The sequence below is a fragment of the Meleagris gallopavo genome, chromosome 2, assembly GCF_000146605.3.
Source record: "Meleagris gallopavo isolate NT-WF06-2002-E0010 breed Aviagen turkey brand Nicholas breeding stock chromosome 2, Turkey_5.1, whole genome shotgun sequence".
NCBI lineage: Eukaryota > Metazoa > Chordata > Aves > Galliformes > Phasianidae > Meleagris > Meleagris gallopavo.
The window spans coordinates 63,953,613-63,975,715 of record NC_015012.2 but is presented as its reverse complement, the minus strand read 5'-3'; the positions used below and the strand labels follow the sequence as shown (position 1 = coordinate 63,975,715).

Here is a 22,103-nt window from a genome sequence, read left to right as displayed (position 1 = left end):
AAAAAAAAAAAATACTGCAGCCTCAGCACTGTTGTTAGGTACAGACTTGTGTTCTGCTGGCAGCCCATGTTACTGGAAGTTGACATTCACTTTCTCTGCTGATAAACTGCTTTTCAGATTTGTGGGGAAACTTTGCAACAATGGAGTGAAGGGGTAGTGTCTAAATAGGCCTGGCAGCCTGGACACTTTGTATGGCTGTAATCACTGTAAAAACAGAGACTCTGTTTTTCACCATGAAATAAATGTATACTGTAGCATATATGTCCCCTGTTACTACACTTTTCTATATGAAAAGAAGAAATACTGCATTTCAAAAAAAAAACAAAACAAACAAACAAAAAAAAACAAACCAAGAAAAAAACCAACAGAGGAGACTCAATGCATATGCTGCACAAAGAGAGTCAATTCAGCCTTTTCTTTTTATAGACCTCAGGAATGGCTGGGAAAAAGTGCCAGTGATGATAGACGTTCTTCAAAGGCCAGTCATCTGCTGCTCTGCTCAGTTCAAAACAGCTGTGACAGATTGTGACTTGCCATGTTGACTTTTGGAGACTGCTTGGCCCATTGTGAGGGCTTGAGTGAGCGTTACCCAGCCAGGATGCGTAGTCACCTTGGCCTCTCTTTCATCTGGATGCCACTTCTTTTCAGGGCATTACTTCCCTGTGGTCTTTCAGCTGTCCTTCCAATGACACCTTTTGCAGTAGGAAGTTTCCTGGGAAATAAGAAATCATTCCCTTCTCAGAAAGTTTGGGTAGACCTGTTCATCTGCAGCCTGTAACAAAGAGATTGATTCTTCTGTCTTAACTTTCAAGATTCCACGTTTCCATTACACTTTCACACATTCCTTAGGCTGTGGTTGGTCAGTACTATTGGCAATACAGGATCCTTGTCATTTAACTTATTGACAGCTTTGAGGATTATAACCCAGGTCTTTTGGGTAGCTGTCTAATTTGGGGATCTTCTTTACAAAAAATAATTAGTGATGAAATATTTAGAGGCCTGATTGAGGAGCTTGGTAGGATTTTTTTAAACCCTTGGAATTCGTACGTTTTCCCTTGATGTAGTGGAGACTAATAGTGGGCACTTCAGTTTCCACATTTGCAAGGATATAGTTATCTCACTGAGTTCTAGATTGTGTTCAGGCTTGCAGATCAAAGCGCAACACTAAAAATGTACCTTTTGCCACATGCCAGGCTATATTTCCAGTGCAGTGCATTGCTGAGGGTTGGCCTGTTCAACGGACAGGTATTTTTTTCTGGATTTGTTTCAGTTTTCTCAAAGTTCTGGAAGACCTTGGAAAGCCTCTGTGAGGGAACTCCTCCTGACATGCAGGGCAATGGTGCTAGTGAGCATTTCACGGGGAGAAGAAACTCACTGGTAGTATCCCCAAAACATAAACTGTCTTTAACTTTTAAGAATCTGTTCTCTTAGACAATCTTTGGGCCTACTGCAATCATATTTTCTATGATCACTATAGTCAGAGAGAAAGGTCATAGTACTTCTGCAGTGTATGGAAGCTTTAAAGCTATGGATATAACAGAAAACACTAAAAAAAAAAAAAGTAGGCAATCTAGCTTCTCAGAGGAAGCTAATACGAGCTCAAAATTTACACCATAGTGATGAGGACATCACAATTTTATTCTGGAGAGGTGCATGGAAATAGTTGGAATCTCTGTGAAGTATTTGTTTATGCATATAAACAAACTTATTCACCTTCTAGGCTTCATCACAAATTCAGATGGCTCCAGTAGGCTCAGTTATCTCCTCTTTGTGGCCTAGACTGCCTCCAGATTATCTCTATTTGTTACATTGAAATTACTGGATCTAATTGCTGTACCCATGTATTCTGTCCTTGTACAAAGATAGTGATGTGTTCTGGTCAGTATGTACTAACTCTTGCTGGAACATCCACTTTGTTCTTGTTCTTCAGCAAAGACTTGCTGATGTGGTTCAGAGATGATGCAGACTTTTGTTGCAAAGCAGATTTGGTTTTTCTTCATTCTTCCTCTCTGTAGGGTAAGATCCTTGAGTTTCTGTGAGTCAACTATTTTTTGCTGGGACTGCCTTCTTAAATTGAACCAGTGTGATACCTTCAGCTCTGCTCTTCACCAGACAGCTATTTTGGCTTGTCCCTGTTTCTCAGCTCTGTAGCAATGCTGTGCTTTGCTCTGCTAGTAAGGGATCTGTTGTGCAAATTCAATGTAGTGCTCACATGTGGACTACACTTGTCAGTAAAAGACATCTTGTGCAATCAACTCAGAAATGAAAAGCCAAGCTCTTGTGAGATCCTCTGTACTTAGTTTTCCTAGAAACTTGTTGAGAGTTCTTGCTATGTACTTCAAAAACTGTTTTTGCTTCTATGCATTCTGTTTGTGAAAGGCCTTATTTATTCAGGAATAAACAGTCTCTCTATTCTGCCCATTTGAAAAGATAGCCATTTTCCACACGTAAGTGGCACCTTCCCCAGGCAGAACTTTAAAAAGAGAAAAAGTCATTAAAAAGAACGATACTGGAAAATACAAAGGGTATGGTGAACACCCAGAATACTCCCAACCAGAGCTGAGCTGCTGCATCTGCACAAACTAGAGGACAGTTGGGTTGAACTGGCCATAGTAGTCGAAGGACTGTCCACAGGACCCAAGCCATTGCTCTTAATACTGCTTTCAAATATTTTCGCAGTTCTTCAAGGACACCCTACTGATATTGTGTTCCCTACATACTGTCAGATGTGACATCTCTAGAAGAGACTCTTATAAAAAACAGTTTCAGTTACTGTTCTCGCCAGAGTGGTTGTCTCTGCATTATGGTGGCAGTTCTGTAGTGTTCTCTGCAATGGAAAGTGAATCTGCTCAAGGAGTCATAGTAGATAGTTGTTACATGCCTTGCAATAACTGAAGCTCTTCAGGTGGTGCATTTTCTGTGCACAGTCCTAATCCAGCACCTCTCCCTTAAAGTTGTGTGTCTCTGGATTTCATAATGGAGATAAATAGAAACACAGCTGTTCTTATGTCTGAGTGCAAAGAATGGTGAAAAGGATGTCATATACTGTATGGACTGTAGTAACCAAACATCTGCCAACTTAAGGCACTTAAAATACATGCACATCCACAGTAAAGTACATACACATAGCACATCCTGAAGAAATTCAGTTCTTGTAAGGTAAGTATTGTCTTTGTTTTGTGAACCACTTGTACTAAGTCATACATTTGCTGCTTAAATTAAAAAAAAAAAAGTATAAAAAGTATTTAATTTCTGATCAGCATGTCTGGATTTTTTACTGTTAAACTGGGGGGAAAAAAAATCACCCTCCATCACCATGTTCACTTACTTTCCTTGGCTGCTTTTGAAGAAGCCCACTCATTTCTATGGTTCTGTGATTTCTTCAGATCTCCATCATTCATTTGCCTGAAGAATACTACATTTTTCATTTCACATTGTTCAACTGTTTTGTAAAGATAGGATAGTAACTATTAAATGATGTTCAGTAGTAACAGATGGTTGTGTCATACAGATTTTTCTCTATACTGTAGATAAGCTGAGAAAGTTAGAGTTACACCTGTTGATTTTGGTGCTACTACATTTCTCATCCACTTTGTCTACCATTTTTCTGTCTCCCCAGAAAGACTAGCAGGGCTCTGGTGTTGTAAAGCCCTGTGTAATTAAGCAGGTTATTTCTGAGACCCTAAATCTTCAGTGGCTCCCCATGCTTTACTTGCTTTTCTAATCTTTGCATTTATTTCCCTTCAGATCTCAACATCTGCTGCAGTTTGACTGCCCAGGTTAGTGAATTTTTCCCCCTTTATCCACTTTTGTAATTATCCTGTGCACCCATTTCTTTCCCAGTATTCCTCAGTGTTGATCTGGCAGTACTTATTCTTGACTATTATACCCACTTTTGATTTTTGGGGGGTGGTTGGTGGAGTAGGGAAAAAAAAAGAAAAAAAGAAAAAATCCTATTTGTTATGAAAACGTATTTAAGCTGTTTTCCAAGTGCACACTGCAGAAAGGTAAAAATCATAAGTACAAAAAGAATAGAAACTGAAAAGAATAAGTCAAGTGTGTGTATTTTGTTTTCCACTAGAAGTATATGAAAATTCACTGCAAAAAATGCATTAGGCAGCAGGTGTGTTCAGTTATACACAGTAAGATGTTGAAGGAGAGGAACAAAGCAGACTTCCCTGTGTTTATGCAATACAAGCAGATTGTAAGGTCTGAGTTCCATTCTAATTCCTATTGTATTAGTCTCTATCAGCATGCTACTTGGATATCTTTTGGATAACCCAAACAACTGTATCAGACGATGATACAGTTCAAAGCCCAGAAAATAAAATTGCTAACTTAAAATATTTTTATTGGTTAACTCAGTTTTTTGTCTTTTTGAAGTCCTTGAAGCATCTTGACCTGAATTAAACTCTTCGAGCGCCTGTGGCATCACAACTAATTTTGTGCTCTTCTTGTGCAGAGTAAAGAAAATTAATGATTAAAGCTTAGCAGAACCTTCTTTCACCCATGTGCAGACTGGGCTTTGTGTCTAGTAGTGGACAGCTCCAGGAGGTGCTGCCTACAAACCATCTTTAAATCCTCTCTAAATCCAGGCTTGTGAGTTTCTTTTCATGTATTGCATTTACCTTTGAGGAAATACTGAAATCCATCCTTTTCCAGTTAGTTTTCACAAGCTGTCAAGTTGTGCTTTATCCTCCAGCCAATTGAGGTAAAGTTTTAAGTCCTGCTGAGTAGAATATTTCCTAGGAAAAAAGAAGGATGACTTCAGATTGCTTTCAGGCTGGAAAGAAAATTGCATAATAAAGAGCTATATCTCTGTAAGAATAGCAGAAACTATCGTTATGATCTCTTTTTATTGTGTTTTAAAGAAAAATACAACTCCTTGATTGAATTTCTCTGGGCCATGATCTGGAGAAGATTTGCTTTGTTTTGTTTTTCTCCTTGTTTACCAGTAGAATGAGACAGGCCCTTCAGTCAGCCCTGCCAAAGCTGAGGTGATTGTGAGCATGTCTATAAGTAGATCTTAAATCTTGAAGTCTTACAGATGCTCTCAGAGTTATGTGGCAGCTGAATAAAGGCTTGAGAATCTGTTTTGATTTCATTCAGCTGAATCCTATGGTGTCAGCAGGCTATTCCTACAAGACTCAACAACAGATCTGTTTTTCTTCTAAGTTTGGAAAGGCTGTGTAGCCACAGACGTGTATTACAGTCTTACTTAAGCGTGCTAAACAAAATTAGTCCATTCTGTAAGTTTTCAGTTTAGCTTTATAAACAAGTATGAACTTGCAAGTTCAAGTATGAACTAAGTATTAACTTTCTATTATGAAGTATTAGCTTCTTATTACTAAGCATTATTTGCTTGTCGGTTCCCTCCCCGTAGCTGCTTTGGCAATCCGTGATAATTGTGTTTAGAACAACTAGTCAAAGGTTTTTTTTTTTTTAATAGGCTCAGTGCATACAATAACCAGTGATTACTAATGAATTTTCCTGTAACTGCTTATTTGCACAGGATAACCTGATCCATTGTTATGGAATTGCTTGATTCCTTAACACAAATTATATAGAACATTTTATCGCATTAGTAAATGTTACAATGATTTGAAAAGAATTATTATATTACAGAGTTTTACAAGTTGGAGTGTGTTTAAAAACAAACAAAAACAAACAAACAAAAACCCCAACAACAACAAAAACAACAACAACAAAACAGTTTTCAAGTTACAACTAATAGCCAGTAAGAATGCATATGGGGCTATATGCATCCATCAGATCACTTCACTGAATGGCGGACAATAAGAATCATAGTACTTACTCTAATTTATAGCTTATCTAATATCAAACAAGAGTTTAACTAGTGTTAAAAATCTCCATAGCCTCTTTTGACCTGTGATAGCTGGCAGTTTGGTCTGTATGGAAAAACTTTCTTAACGTCTAACTGAAAGTCCTTTTGTGCAGCTTAGGCCCATTGCTTTGTGTTCTGGCCTTCACACCCATTGTGGGAACCATAGACTATCCAGTTATTTGACTATAGACTGACTTTGTTAAAGGGCATATTTTACCATTTCTATTTTTTTTTTTAAATATCTTTCTACAATATAAGCCTTAAAGCTTGTGCTTACTGCCAGATCTGTATTTTGGGTTCTGTCTAGGTAATCCATGTCTTTAGTAATGAGTAATGTCTGCAAATAGGCATAATAATACAGCTGAGGCTTTACTAGCACTGAGCAAGCTGTGAAGATCACACCATACAGCTTATGAATTGACCCATCTACTATTGTTTTTGCAATATGATGGCATTATTGGAACATGCTGAAGTTGATCTGCTAGCCTTTCAGTTCCCTTTCTGAAGAACTGCTGACAGATTATTCTCCTCTTATGCTCATTTATCTGATTTTTTACCTCATGGTGATTTTCGAGCATCATTTACCTCATAAAGATTTTTATGAACCTGAATTATGTTTAGCTCACATTACTTGATGAGGATGCCCAGATAATTTTGTATTTCAGTTCTATTTCACAGTACCTGCTGATGCCCTTTATTTGATGTCATTTGCAGATTTGATAATTATCCCTCAACTTCACTATCCATATTGTTAGTGAAAATGCTTATTAGCGTTAGACTGGGGCACACTCATTCTTTTTCTCAGTCTCTGTGAGCTTTCCCAGGTATGTGTTCCTTTTCTGCCTTGTGGCTGCTTGAGCCAAGCCAATCCATCAGCAACCTTGTGCACATTTCTTTAAGCTGTCTTTTGTGGCTCCAGTGGGACCCAGCGTCTGTCGAGACTAAAAGTGCAGTGGAAGAGGGAGGGAGCAGAAGTTATGGGTCATCTCTTGCTGTGATGTAGGGACTGTGCCATGCTTCAGGCTGCTCTGTCCCCAGCATGTTTTCTTGCACCATTCCTCAGATATTTTTCAGGCCTCCCAGCTGACATGCACCTTTTCAAGACCTAAGAACTGGTTTAGTTGCTTTAAAAATGATCACACTTTCCGACTCTATTAAGTGAAAAACTAGTTACTGGTTAACCTTGTCTTTTTTCTCCAGTTTGTCTTACACATCCTGTTGTCTATTTTGATCTCTGGGATCGTACTAATTCTTCGCATGTTCTTAAAGATGACATTTCTGAGATAAATACATATATTAGTTATTCTTGTTGGGGGCAAATTTCTTCAGGACTTGCTATTTTGGAAAATAAAACAAAGCTAATTTAAATATATGAGTTTTTCTTAATTTGTCCGAATGCTTAGCTTTTTCACCTTAAAAAGTCTTCACAGTTAATCTGTTGAGTGTTGTAATCTGAATTTAAGTAAAACTGAACATCTGAATCATTGATGTAGGAATTATTCTATTTCATCTGCTTTATTCGGTGGAATAATAGAAAAATCCCTCATTATCTTTATCCATCTGAGATCCATTTCTAAGGGAATGCTATCATTCTACAGTAGGTATTAATAGTACTATTTCATGCCTTCTGGTATGTCAATCACTTTTTCAGTTGATGTTCAGAAGTCAATATTATTTCAGAAATTCATAGAATCATAGGATGGCCTGGGTTGAAAAGGCCCACAATGATCATCGAGTTTCAACTCCCCCACTATGTGCAGGGTCACCAACCACCAGACCAGGCTGCCCAGAGCCACATCCAGCCTGGCCTTGAATGCCTCCAGGATGGGGGAATTCTGTCCCTTTGCTCTTCTTTTGGTCATCAGTAAATATCATTTTATCAGTAGAGTCTGTATCAGAAATGTATTTGCCTTAAATGATCTTCCATGTGCCTACTATCATAGAATTTTCTGACAACTGATTTCTCCACATATTTTTGCTCGTGTGTGTGTGTGTATGTGTGTGTGTGTGTGTGACAAACAGTGATTTATCTAGAGTTATTTCATGCTATGTTTTTCAGTACATCCTGAAACTTTCAGCCTTCTGGGGCAGTTGACATCTCATGCATATCTGCATCTTAGATACTTGTAGTCATGTTTCACCACTTGGCATTTCAAGAAATCATAGTTTTGCTTTGGATATCTATTAGAACTCATGTTCTTCTGAAAACCCTGAAGAATGCAAAGTTTGTGTGCACTATCCTTTTACCAAAAGAACCTCCCAGCTCCTTCAGAAAACTGTGAATTTGGAACAGATAGGTTTTGCTGGAATATTATATCCAATTTGCATATTGTAACAGCAATCTCTGTGAACGTTTCTTTCATTTAAAACCAGTGTAAGAGTAATGTCAGACATCAGGACTTGTAGCATTTTTTTTATATGAGCTTTTGATCGTGTTCAAACTTTTCTACGTTATATTTTGCTGTTGGCCTTCAGTGAGAAAGAGATTATGCTGCATTTAACCTACTAAAGTTTTATTTGTTTGGGAATTCCCCAGGTGGAATATACCCAGGAGGAAAGGAATTGATAGAGAAAAAAAATTCTTACTAGTTTATTATTTCTTTCCAATTTGTGTTCTTTGGTTCTTGTGGTTGGAGAAAAGAACTGGATCAGTACTTGGATTTCCCCCCCCCCACATCATGGATTCGCTGCCTGGACATAGCTACATGTGTATGCATTGAATAGAAGATCTTGTCAAAATCTGTGTCTTGACTGGATGGAGAGTTACCCGAGAGAGTGGGTCAATAACCCTTACAGCCACTACCATGTGACTAATTGTTATTTTAGTCTTATCCTAAAATGAATGAGAATTTGTATAGTAAGATCTGTGTATTACCCTGATATGGAGAACAAGATTGTAAGGTAGAATGCTGGTGCCAGGCATGTATTCAGTTCTATTGTATACTGTCTACATCTTGATTTGGAAAATGGGATTATACAAAGACAACTTCTAAAGTAGTGCTGTCTGGCAAATCATGCAGACTTTTAGCTGACTCAGTTCCATTCTTCTTTCTGTAGCATGGAAAAAAGAATCTCAACTTCCTTTGGAAAAACACTGTGTATTCTAAAATTGGAATAAACAGGGCGGGGGGAGAAGCATACAATTTTTAATTTGATAATTCCTTTGTTTTATTTGCAAACTTACAGCCTTCGTAGTTTGGAAGTATGGCAGAACTTATGTGTCATAATTCACTGTTCAGATATCTGCAACGCTAGAGATTTCCTTCAGAATGCCTTCCTTTGGAACTGCATTGTTTGTACTGGTTAGCTCGGGCAAAATTGCAGGTTTCTTCTACTCTTGAAAAAATTAGATTTGCAATTCACCATGCATACAGCTGTAATGGGAAGAGCTAGGTATGTTACCGAGACAGGATAAAACCTGTGTTTTGGCCTTGGTGTCTGCTGGGTGCCTGGGTCCCCATTTGACTGCCTAAGAAGTCATGTAACTCTAACATGTATGGTTCTACAATGGCAAGAGTGTGTTGATGCATGACTGCATGACATGCTCTCTGGGAAGGTCCATAAGCCATTATCCATCATGGGATTTTTGAGTAGTTTTGTCAGTTAAAAATGTGGAAATCTTGAATGCTGGAGTCTTTCTGTTTAGGCTGCTTCATCGTAAATAAATGTATTTAAATTACAGTTACAAGATGTGTCTGTAATCCCATAATTAGTTAGCACTTACAATACTGGATTAATCCTGAACCAGTGTATTTTCAGATATTCAGTTAGTGCTGCTGTTACTTATGTTTTTAGTTAGTGACTGTAACACTGGAGACTGAATGTGCTGTTAAGGAGCATGGGGTAGGATCAGAGGATCAATGAGATGAGAGGGACATCCCGGAGATCTCTGGTCCAACTCCTGATCAAAGCAGAGCCAGCCTTGAGGTCACACTGGCTGGGTCTGGAAAACCTCTCAGGATAGCCTGCTCCACTGCCTGCGTCCTCCCATGGAAGTGTCTTGCTACATCTAGCTGGAAGCACTCTTGGAGCTTGTGGTGCTCTTAAGAGGAGTGAACTCTGAAAATAAATACTAATTTAGATACGTGAAGCTCAAGATAAGTAGCAATTATTTTCCTACTTAAGTTGGTTGGATCTAGTATCTTCCCCCCACCCCACCCCGCTGGCCTGAGAGGGCAGCATTTCACCCTGGGAGCATTGCTTTGAGAAACCCTGTTGCTCAGTTGTGGGTACAGGGTTAATAGTTATCTAGATGTAGAGCTTTATCTTACCTCTTGAAAAGCCTCTGGGGAGTGGATAAATGAGGTCTGCTAATTAAACAACCTAGAGGCTGCAGAAACATGAAAGTGGAACAGGTGAGAAGAACGGCAGAAAATTCCAAGGTTTTTCTGCCAGCTCGGCCGGCAGGTGTTGACAGAAGCATAAAGGTGGGGATGGGAAACTGCCAGCTTTTCTTTTCCCCTTTCACGGGAAGGATTTATTGCAGCAGTTTGTTTGAATGTCACTCCAGAAGAAAAATTCAGATTCTGTTCCCAAAAACAAGAAAAAAGTTGTCAAAAATAGGAATAGCAAGTGTATTTCTTCTGAAGCTAGATTTTATGCTTAAAAACAAAACAAACCCACCTCTTATTTTTCTTGGTTTCTGACAAAAGCAATTACGTATTAGACAAATTGATACTAGATTTAATAGTTTTCTGTGATATGTAAACAAAAGGCAACTGGTTTTATATTTAAGAAAATCAGCCATAGCTTAGCAAACCATGCTTATGTTGAGGGGAAAAAAGGCTCAGCTTGTGTATTAACAAGAGACTCTTGAGTACTTTATAGTCAAGCAATAAGGATTCTGTAGTTCAAAACTGCAGAATCATAGAATCACCAAGGTTGGAAAAGGCCTCCAAGACCATCCAGTCCAACCATCAACCTACCACCACCATTTCCCTCTAAACTGTGTCCCCATACAACATCCACACATTTTTTGAACACCTCCAGGGATGGTGACTCCAACACCTCCCTGTGTGGGAATACATCACAGAATCAGAATTATTAAAAATAACAAAAACTGCTCTGACTTTTTATTAGCAAGGTCTGTCAGTGTGTAGAAAAACACCTGAGGCAAGGTGAGTGCATCATTTCTTAAAAATCAGTTTCTTCAGTCTGCTTCTTCACACCTCCGAGTCTTCGCGGTTTCTTTTTCAGAGGTAGTTATGAGCATAGAGGTCACAGGATTACACAAATAATTACTGCATCTCTTTGTGCATACCTTGGCATATTTGGTATTGCCAGCAGCATTTAAAAAAGTGGTTAATGCAAAAGTCTGTGTTCTGGGTAATTTCTGGTTTTTGTGGCTGATTTAACACCCTCCCCCAAGAAACAAATCATGAAACCCACCCCAAAACAACAACAACAAACAAACAATCACATGGAATTCTTGTGCTTTAAAACTCATAAAAGCTATTCCTTACGATTCCAAAAACAATGTAAAGGAAATCCAAATCCATCCATGTAGTCAGCCTCGTGATTTTTTTTTTTCCTTTTACATGACTCAGAAGGTTGGAATTACTGATACTGTTAATTCATCACATCTGCATTTGACGTTTTACTGACAGAACTGGAGGTCAGTTGCTGTAGTGCTTTAGGTCAGAGTGGCTTGTTAAACTATTTCTCCAGTCTGTCTGTCTGCACTACTCTCTGTTGCTGTTAATGTACCCACTCCTGGAAGGCCCTGCCTCTGTGTTTGGGATTGCAGAGGTTTCCTGCTCCTCTTTCTCCTGGTCCCTGGATGTTGGGACGAGGGCCCCTCCTCGTCCTGCCTCTGCACTCTGCCCTTTTTCTTCTTGCTCCTTCCTTGAGCTTTGTTGTAAGTCTGATAGTATCTGTGTCTGTCTTAATGCACAGAATAGGACAGTGCTAATATTTATTAATGATTCAGTGCTTTGGGACTTCAGTATGCCCTAAGCAATGAAGATTGTTTGTGAATTCAGCATTATGCTTCCTTTGCAAGTGCACGAAATGTGGCTGGGGGAGTGTTTCTGAGATTTTAATTTCCTGGTATTAGCCTTGCTGCTTTCTTGAATTAAGGTCCTTAAATGTGAATAAAGTGAAAACACATTCTCAGGTTCTTTTCATTGTGTTGCACTTAATACTGGTAACCCAGTGCAAAAAACCATCCTGCCCAAGCAGAATAAGCAAGCCAGTTGTTTGTAGCCATATTTGAAGTCAGAGATTCACAGCTCACCTCTAACTCAAAAATTAAATGGATTTCTCTTCCTTGTCATTTTAAAACAAGTTAATTTTCTGAACCCTCTTTTCAAACAGATGAAACATGTGGAAGACAGATTTGGTGACAGTGTGCAAGAAGAGGTGCTTCTGCTGTGTCTGGGCATTACTTCAGGAATTGGCCGATTGATCTTTGGCAGAGTTGCGGATTATATTCCTGGTGCAAAAAAAGTTTATTTACAGGTACGTCTTCCCGTGGTTCTGAAGGAATATATATATATATACAAAAAGCATTCTGAAGGCTTTGATTGCAGGTAGGTAAGTAAATAATAAAGTGGCTGAAAATTTTAATCCTGAGAGATTTCAGCACTCTAAGAAGCAACGTCTGGCTGCTGATACTCATGAGCCCCTGATGCAAAATTTGGGAATCTTTCTCCTGATCTTTTTTGATTCTTATACTGAGAAACTGTGGCTACTGCTTGCTGGCAACTTTCATCATTAGCTTGGAGTGAGAAAACCTTTGGTGATTCTGTAGGTTCTTCTTTCCCAGTTTTATCCGTAACTTCTTGATAGTTACTGATTTCTTCAAGTTCCTCCATTAAGGATTTTTTCGTTCTCCTTTCCTCATGTTTCTTAGGTGCCATCTTGGTGTAGCGTTTGTTCAGTGCATAGCACATGCTGATATGGCCAAAGAGACTATTACAAGTGCTTAGTTGAGAAGACTTTGCTGTGTGAAGTAGGTTACTCATAGTCACATGGAGGAGGTAAAGCATCACTCCTTCAGTTTCCAGAAATGCGGAAGCTTGAGAATGAAGATGGATACCCATTCCATCCACGCTTATGAGCATTGTTTTTTCAGAAGGTGGCAGTTTGTGGGTTCTTTTTTTTTCTTTTTCTTTTTTTTTTTGAGAAAGCTGTAACTTGCATGTTACCAACTCCTGAGTGTTCTTGTTTTGTTGTTTTTTTAAAAAATGAGAAGTAACAAGGGAGACATCTGATGGCTATTCTCTGTACTACATTATTCAGAGCAAAAATAATTGAGAAAGAACCAACTTTCTGAAGTGTCTGTTGCCATAGTTGCATGCATTTAGACTCTCTGATGAAAGAGCCTGGAGTCTAATCTCATTGATTTAGATTGAGTCAGTACGTATTGTTACAGTCTTAGGAAATTTCAATATTAAATTGAAAAGTGAAAAGATAGCATTGAGGTGTTACATGATTTACAAAGCACAGATACATTCCATTATTTTTGTGAAATACACGTCAAACTTGCAGTAAAACTCTGCAAGTCTTTTTATTCTTTTTGCTGGATGGAACAGAAAGACCAGAGATCTGCTTAAAACGTGAATTCTGTTGCTTTTAAGTAACATTGCTTTCACCAGATTTTAAGGGAGGAAAAACATGCAAAGCTCTCTCTCTTCATCTTCAGCTCTCCTGTTTCAAATGAGTGTTTTTTGGAGGGGAAGTGAATATTCACAGGTGTTATTCTGGGACACCCTACAGTTCATACAATCACCTTATCTTGTGCAAAACTATTTAAGAACCAATGCAGATGAAAGTTCTTTCCTCTTAGAACTGTGTTCTCTTATAGTTGAACAACTTACAAGAGCTCTGTCCAGTAAAATCAACCTTCAGCTTTCTCTTTCTGTGCTCCTTAAAGAGCTCTTTTGCTGGATTTTGCTTTGTAAATGATATCTTTACTACTAAAATTATACATTCTGCCTCTTCCAGGTAAAGCATAGAGATTCTGGCTTTAGTGCTGTGTGTAATCTTAATATGATAATGTGACTAACCTGGTCAATAGCATCTTGTTTAGATTATATATAACTATATAATTTCTTGGTTATAAATACATCTTAATATTTGTATTTTATGTATCAGAATACAGAGAACTGAGAACTTCTTCACTTCTACCCTTAAATTCCTATAAGAAGCCCAGTTCTCCAGTAGTTCCTATCTCTGTGCAATACTTCAAATGTTTTCCTTAGTATGCTAAATAAATTACAGTGCCCAAAGGTAATTTCTATATTGTCCTGAAAATTCTCATCTAGGTGTCTTCTCAAAGATTTTTCGTAATCAACTCATTTATTTGATGTCACTTACTGTTCAAAAAGTTGTGATGTCTGGGAGTGACTTTGTTTTTCTTGTTCTATGGGTGAGCAATGCATAGTCGTGTGTGCCTTGTTTGGAAAGGTGAGGCATTGGGTTTCCATGCTGATATAAGAATGGTGCGTAAGCAAAACTTCCTTTGATTTTCTTTGAAATGACTTCTGCTTCATTTGTGGAAAGATGGATTTATTCCTTTAATTTACTGCAAATAGCAATAATGAAATTCACAGCTTATGATCTTAGAAGATTAAAAATATGCAAAGATAAACGGCGATAGAAATACAGCAAGATGCCTTTTTATGGAAAAATTGAAATGAGACTTTCAGGTGCCCTCTCTAAGCACTGATATTGTTACTAAAATTACAACAGTGAGGAGTCTAATCACATTGCATTTTAGTTATATGATTTTTTCTTTTTAATATCTTTATGGGTTTTCTTTGTGAAAAGAGTGTAGAAGCAATTTTGCACGGAATGTTGGTGTGCAGGAAATGATGCCCTTACACAGTACCTGTGGGTACAAGTGTGCTCTGGGAAAATTGAGAAACAAGCTGTGGAATCTCTTTAATTGCATATTATGACAGTTCCAAGTGTTTGTTTTATTTGCTTTTTAATTTCTAATAGTGGTAATGTGTGCTTATTTATTTTTAAGTAAATATGAATTGTCCACGTATGCAAGAAAGCTCATCTCTTCCAGTTATTTTGGCTGATTTGATGCAATATGTTTTTATATTCTTCTTTGGTCATGTTTAGGTGACATCATTCTTCTTTATTGGCTTGATGTCGATGATGATTCCAGTGTGCCACGTCTTTGGAGGTCTCATTGCTGTCTGTCTCTTCATGGGCCTGTTTGATGGGTGTTTCATTTGCATTATGGCTCCTATTGCCTTTGAGCTTGTTGGGGCTCAGGATGTCTCCCAGGCCATAGGATTTCTCCTTGGACTCATGTCAATACCTATGACAGTTGGTCCACCCATTGCAGGTGAGAATAAATATGGTCTGTAGCTGTAAATAGGCTTCTATAGTTGCTAAATTGTCTGATCCTATATCATATGCATTGCATTTACATCGGATTTTTTCTATCTGAGCTCCAGAATATACGATGCTTCTGGGTTATTGATTTACTGGACTTTTGAAAAGTTTGCTTCAGACATACGTGATTTTTGTATATTCCAAAAGCATCACTGTAGTGATTTTATTTTGTCTTTCCAGGTTTGCTTCGTGATCGCCTCGGTACCTACGATGTGGCATTCTACCTGGCTGGAGTCCCCCCACTTATCGGCGGAGCGATATTGTGCATCATCCCCTGGGTCCACGAACGACATAAGTTGAAAGAAAGGGCAAAAACTGTTGATGGAGAAACTACTGAGAAAATGCTGGAAAATGAAAGCACTTTGGTGTCAGATGCCGCGGAAAAGCCAGTCAAAGAAATGGAATCAGGTGTTTGATGCTTTCTTTTCCTATACAAGATGGACTTTCTTCTACCAAAGCTACATTTCTACTTATTGGCTGAAGATACTACGTGATACTAAAGATGTTCTGAACTGCTGAAATTGCAAAACTGCTTTAAGAATCTTTTATACCATTGAACTTATTTTGATGAGTTGTTGAGTTTGATTTCAAGCCACGTTTTCAGAGTATTTGAAGTTTTGTAACATTAGTGTGTACATGTGTAGTGATTCTGTGTGTGAAGAGAATATTTTTCTAATTCATCAGAATGTATTTCTCGGAAATATGGAAGCTGTGTTTGGTTCAATGACCCAGGATTCCTCAATAACTTGTGTGCTCCACTCAATGCAGGCACACCCAGGGATGTTTTATACTGGAGCATTTAGTAGTTCTTAAAACTGATTTCATTTTTGAAGTTTCTTGTGCTGTTTTACAGTCTTTCAGAATTCAGTATCATGATTCTATTTAGTGGGGAAATATTGGTGGTAGGTGGATGGTTGGACCTGACGATCTTGAGGTCTTTTCCAATCTTGGTGATTCTATGATTCTATGTATATGCATATTTTAGATTCCCTTCGCTCTCGCTGAAATCATTTAGCATTACAAAGTTAAATTATTAAACATCTGTTTTGTTTTCTCTAAAACCCCCAGATGGCTCAGTTTAATCATTCACTTTTTGCATTGATTCACCTTTTCATAGTAGCCTGAACAAAGAGATGACATTTTGGATGGAACCAGGTTTTGGATATGCACAAACTGAGCTTAGAATGCAAACGCATTTGGAAGTACAGCTGCTGAATTACAGATTCTTGATACTTTTTGGTAACACAAAACTATTGATGTGTATGTAATGTTTTCACCTAAGCGTCACAATTCCTGATGGTGGTTTTGATTTAGGTTTTTGGTTTTTTTCTCCTTAAAACTGAGACAGCTTTAAAGATAGATCCTAAGTGCAATAATATGAAATCGTTCTTGAGATGTGGAAATAAAGGGGAGCTATTAAAACAACGCTCAACAACATATTTGCACTAAGTAAACATGCAGCTTTATTTTAGGTCTTCACAGCTCTGTATTGTATTCAGACATAAAGAAATGTCTTTGCATGTCCTATTGGTTGCTTATCATACTAAAGTATGTCCTGATTGCTTATGTGTTCTTAGGTATTATGTACTGTTTGTCAGGCGTGTATTTCTGGATATCTCCTCTGAAAAGTATTTGAAAACATGATACTTTCAGATGAAAACAACACAGTTTATCTTAAAAAACACTTCCAAGCGCATTGCTTTTCAGTGGGTATGGATGAATGGTGCAGTGGGAATGCCTGAATATTCTTGACGTCAAGTCCATTGAGCATTTCTGTAGTCTTCAGGAGTGTCATAGCAAAGAGCAAACTGAATGCAATCTGAAGACAAAGTGCACCCTGAAATGCAGTTTTTATAAGTGGCAGTGCCTGTTCTTTATGTGAACCACAGAGAGATATTGTTTTAAAATTATATCACTTAATGTCTCTTCTATTTCTGTTGTTTTTCTATTTTTCAGCATTGTAGTAAACTGCCAAGAAAGCCCACGAACGCTTGTGATCTGAAACACTCTATTAGCAGTGCTATTACTTGAAATGTTTACATCTATCAGCTTAAAGAAGTCTTAAATGGAATCACACACAGCATCCCAATTATCGAAGACCAGCACTGATACTTTGTTTGTATTGTAGAATTTCAGTTCTTGTCACATGGAATGTTGGAAGGAATTGGATTTACAAAGTTAATGGAGTAGATAAGCGGGACTTAGAGGTGGAAAACAATCCTTACAGCAGCCGTCCCTTTGGCTTCGCTGGGACTTGTGCTTCTCCACGTCCCAAGTACTCACGAGAATTTCATTAGAACATTAATAGCATTGCTAATTAAAGCAAGTACCAAATGCTGCCTTTAGTCCAGAAGCGATAACAGCAGCTCATGCTGTTCCAGTCTGGCGTATCTCTGCAGACGGTGTTTTCCAGCATTGCCGCGTGTGTGGGCCGTGCAATGGATTCTGCTGATTAAGTGTGATTAAAAACCTCTCGTTTCCTTTTGCTTTATGACAAATGAATATTCACCATGAGTCTTACATTTCATGTGTTGTAGCTTTGGGAGTTTGTAACAACAGTTAAAGCTGCTTTTTAGCATTAGTGTGACTTGAAACTGTCATGATGAGACATCTTGATGTAACTGTGGCACCTTCCTGACTTGGTGCTCTGAATATATAAAATAGCCAGGAGAGAATATAAAGCAAGTGCTGTTAAGATTTATAAATGTTACAGAAAGAATGTAACACTAATATGGATTAATTATTGTTAGACCCTTTCAAAATGTATCCCTACGCAAAAATTCAAATGTTCATATTTGACTAACTAAATATGTGAATTATCTTCCCCAGATCAATTGCATTTAAAACAAAACTAAACAAAACAAAAACCCCAAACAGTGGCCTTGGGAAGGGAACTCAGAGGGAATGATCACATAGCAATGACCAGAGCAATATCAGAAACAAATGCTGAAATCAGGCGGCGGATGCAGAGGTAGGACTCGTGAAGTTAAGTTGGTGCGCTGCTGTCGGAATACTGAACCTATTGCTGATGCCAGTGCTTGTTTTACAACGGTGCTGCAACTGAAAAGACTTCCAAAAAATGAGATTTCGGAAAAGGCTTTTAAAAAAATGAATGCACGAGAATTCTGATAGCATCTTTACTGCCAGCTCACGTCTACTGGGGAAATGAATGTCCAGTAGAAAAAAGTCTGTATTAGACAGAAGCTTTGTGAGAGGATTGCATGCTAAAATTAGACAAGAAGCAGTCAAAATGAAAGTAAAATTCAGATTGTTGGCAGTGAGACTAATTAAGCGTTGAGAAACTTGCATATAGACATAGTGAGTGCCCTGAGGCTGTGAAAGTGAGACTGCCAATCCATCTCCCCTTTCAAAAAATAACAGATAAATGTCCATCACAAACAGCAGCTGGTTGGTACACTTTAGAAAAAATGACAGCATGGTGTAGAAATGTTTGTTATTTTGAAAATTGGGAGGAAAAAGCACCAAGTATTTTATTTTGTTTCATCTGAATAAATGTAAATTTTTTGTAATTACATTTAATTTTAGGTGTGGAAGCCTGGGAATCTATTGAATCTATTGAACTCTCATTTTGATGATGTAATGTGTGTCAGAGCTATTCCTGTTGGGGATGGATTCTGTAATGAAAATACTGCTTCTGTTCAACAGAAACCCTTAAATCATTCTGAGATGCAGATGTATCCCTCTCTTAAGAAGTTTGTGCTTTCATATATATTGTTGTCTCATCATATAAACAGAATAATCCTCTTCCTTTTTTCCATCAGGTACTTTCAGGGTAAGCTAGAAAATACTGGGCAGAAACAGCTTCATTTATGATTCAATCTGTAGTCTTACTCTGTGCTGTGACTGCATACACTGGATCGCAAAAGCAAAACTGATTTTGAACGAGGGTTTGGTTTGATGGTTTATATGGCTGACAGTTGTGATGCCCTCTTGGTAGGTATTGAGGTCCTTGGAAATCTTCTTAAATCTGTTCAGCAAGGAGTCTGAAATCGTGCCAAGTCTTCATATTCTTATTTTCATCTATGCTATCCAACAATATACAAAGCAAAATTTATAAAAATTATTGTTGGATTTCTTCTGGCTATGTACTTGTAGACTGTTGAAGTATCAAAGATCTCAAATGCCTTCTTTACCATTCAAAATTTCTACTTATTTCCAGGGACTCTTCATGGACCTTTCTCCATTGTAGAGTCAAAGGTGGCATTGCCACGAGTTCTGTTCTGTGATCATATGTGAGGGTCTGTTTGGGATCAGGTGAGGTAAGCATTTGATGCTTTTCTCTTGGATCCTCACGCATTATGTCTGGATATGTACCTTCCTAAATTCTCACTGAAGATACTGGATTTTCAAAGCCAATGCACATCCTATTGTGTATGGATAGTGCTTCTTATACCTTGTCCCTGCATTAAACCTTTGAGCAGTCATTGCCTGATGGAGAAAGCATTCTCATGGAGTGGGAGAGGAGGCTGAGGCAGCCCAGCAGAATACTGAGCTGCCCACCCATAGATGAAGGCTTTGATCACATTCTTAATGTATAAAATATAGACACCACAGTTTGAAAGCAAAAATGCCCTGCTCAGTTGCTCGCACCAGGGAGTACATGCCAGAGGAACAGGAGATGCATCCTTGTGGCCTTGACTGGAGAATCTCAGGACAGAAATCACTGCTACTACCCTGGAATCATCCTGATGGGTGAGTTTAAGCACTGTGCTGGCAACCCTGCTCAGCTCGTGGGACCCTATGGGATCGGGATCCCACCGTGGGAGCTGACATCAGGCACCTCAGTGCATCTGTTGGAACCAACCGTCTGCTAGGGAGAGTGTGCATGTATGTGTGCACGTAGGTAATACCATGTAGTTTAGCTGGGGCATACATGGTCTGCATTTAACTACAGGAGCTGCAGCACTTGGATGTGACTGAGAAAATAATTTGATTTACACATCTCTGTTGACAAGCATAGCGCCACTACAGTTCCAGACAGTAAGCTTCTTTTAATGCTGGCATATTTTCAGTATGCCTTTTAGCCTTTTCTATATATTGTGTCAACATTTTAAATGTTTCAGAACTTTGCGTTGAGTGATTTTATACTGAAATGTGTGCTAATACTGGTAACACTGACGTGTTTCGCTGTCTTTATAGACCTCCTCTTTTGTATGTTGTTTTGAATATTAAAAGATGCACATTTTGCCAGCCTTAACTCCGTTCTTTAAGATTCTGCATTGTTAGAAAGGTTGAAAGAGAAAAAAACCCAACATTGTCTGATGTCTTTCATTTTGCTATAATAATTGTGACCAATCTCAAATTACCCTGAATAAAGATGGTAGTTTTTAAGTGCCCCATTTGTTACTGCATGTATCATTTTTCAGTCCCATTTTTCTGCACAACCTTTAATTTTTTAAAAGGAATTCTGTGTTTTAAAGGAATTGTGTTACATTTTGATACTGAATCTCAGCTGCAGCCTTTTGTATTAAAGTCCGGCCCTGCAGCTTTCATTACCAGTGTGATCTGACTGCCCCTACATCAGTATTTAGTGCAGTGCACTTTTTTTCTAATGGCACCAACACTCCAATTTGAAACCAGGGCTCTGTACACCTGAACTACCACCTTCCAGCTGGGCATGCTTCATACAATTCTGTCTGCTTCATTTTACATGCTGGGGTTTTAACGTCAAACTTTGCTAAACTGTTACGTTCACAACAGGAAGAAGCAAAATTGAGGAAGGGAGGGAAAGGGGTAGAACAAACTTGTGACGTTTAAATAAATAAATAAATGGGTACGTTTGGCTTCAAGAACTGCCAGTGCAATTCAGAAGACCTTTGATCACGTCCTGGCCTGCCACCACTTTCACCTCAACTCACCTTGGCAGCGCGAGGTGTTTCCTCATTTGACAGCTCCAGTACATCACAGGAGTTTCACTCGCCTTCCCTTTGTAGCAGCACCAAATATTTCCTTTTCTTCCAGAAACAAAGCTGATGCTATTGGGAAAACATTCCTATTCATTCCGGGCTTATTCTCTAGGCTACTTGTATGTCAGATGAAAATCTGAAAAAAAGATGTCTGAAACCTTTTCCTAAGAGCCCACGTGTCGCTGTGTACAAAACCTCTTTGTAAGTACAAAACACACCAACACACTTCTCTGCAGAAGTCTCCTTATGGAATACATTACAAATACTTTTGCACATTTTCCAGTGTACTATTGTACGTTCCAAATACTGCCTACCTATAGAGTGCTTTAAAAAACCCATGAGCTGCTCGGAACACGCAGAGCAGATTTACACAGATGTCTTAATGTAAGCCATGAGGAGACCCTACGTACATGTGTGTACACCTTGGTGCACTGCCAGGCATGACAGGGCACATTCATCGCTGCAGACAAAGAGACCTCTTGTGCTAAGTTGTCTTCAGAGCCCGATATCAGTTATAACATAGTTTAAAAATAAATAAATAGGCAACTGTTTTGTCTGACCCAGTGCATAAAAATAGCACAGTGAGAGCAGATCAAATTAATTCTAGAGAAATTCTGTAAAAAAAAATAAATAGTCTCTTCAAAAACACCAAAAGCAGCCCTCTGCTGCATTCAGCGAGTGCTTATTATGCTCCTTGGGTATAAAGAGAGCTGTTAAAGCGTGGTGTAGCTGCACTCGGTCAGGTTTGTATGGAGAAGTGCACATGCTGAGAGTACGCAAGCACAAGTCACAGCTCTCCCTTGCTTTACACACAGCAATGATGCCAATGACCTTTGATCAGTAAGGCAAAGCTTTATGTCTTCAAATGATCCAAGATCTTGGTTTTGGTCATCCAGGAGAGGCAGACTGAGCACTAAAAATAAAAACTTTTATAAGAAAAGTTACTAATGAATTACAAGCTGTCTTTTTTTTTTTTT

At 38.5% G+C, this 22,103-nt stretch overlaps 1 protein-coding gene across 1 annotated transcript; it reads left to right on the top strand.

Annotated features, from left to right (window-relative positions):
* Positions 1-12,160: 12,160 nt before the first annotated feature.
* On the top strand, positions 12,161-20,555 carry LOC100542676 (monocarboxylate transporter 10). Its single transcript, XM_031552517.1, has 3 exons — positions 12,161-12,304; positions 14,921-15,149; positions 15,380-20,555. Exons 1-3 carry the CDS (start codon positions 12,161-12,163, stop codon positions 15,613-15,615), a joined length of 609 nt encoding a protein of 202 aa, XP_031408377.1. The 3' UTR covers positions 15,616-20,555.
* The last annotated feature ends 1,548 nt before the right edge of the window (positions 20,556-22,103 follow it).

Excerpts from the sequence above, each read along its gene's own strand:
- LOC100542676 (XM_031552517.1), top strand. The coding sequence starts at position 12,161 with ATGAAACATGTGGAAGACAGATTTGGTGACAGTGTGCAAGAAGAGGTG. Across the intron at positions 12,305-14,920 it reads CAAAAAAAGTTTATTTACAG|GTGACATCATTCTTCTTTAT; the intron begins GTACGTCTTCCC and ends GGTCATGTTTAG. Across the intron at positions 15,150-15,379 it reads AGTTGGTCCACCCATTGCAG|GTTTGCTTCGTGATCGCCTC; the intron begins GTGAGAATAAAT and ends TTGTCTTTCCAG.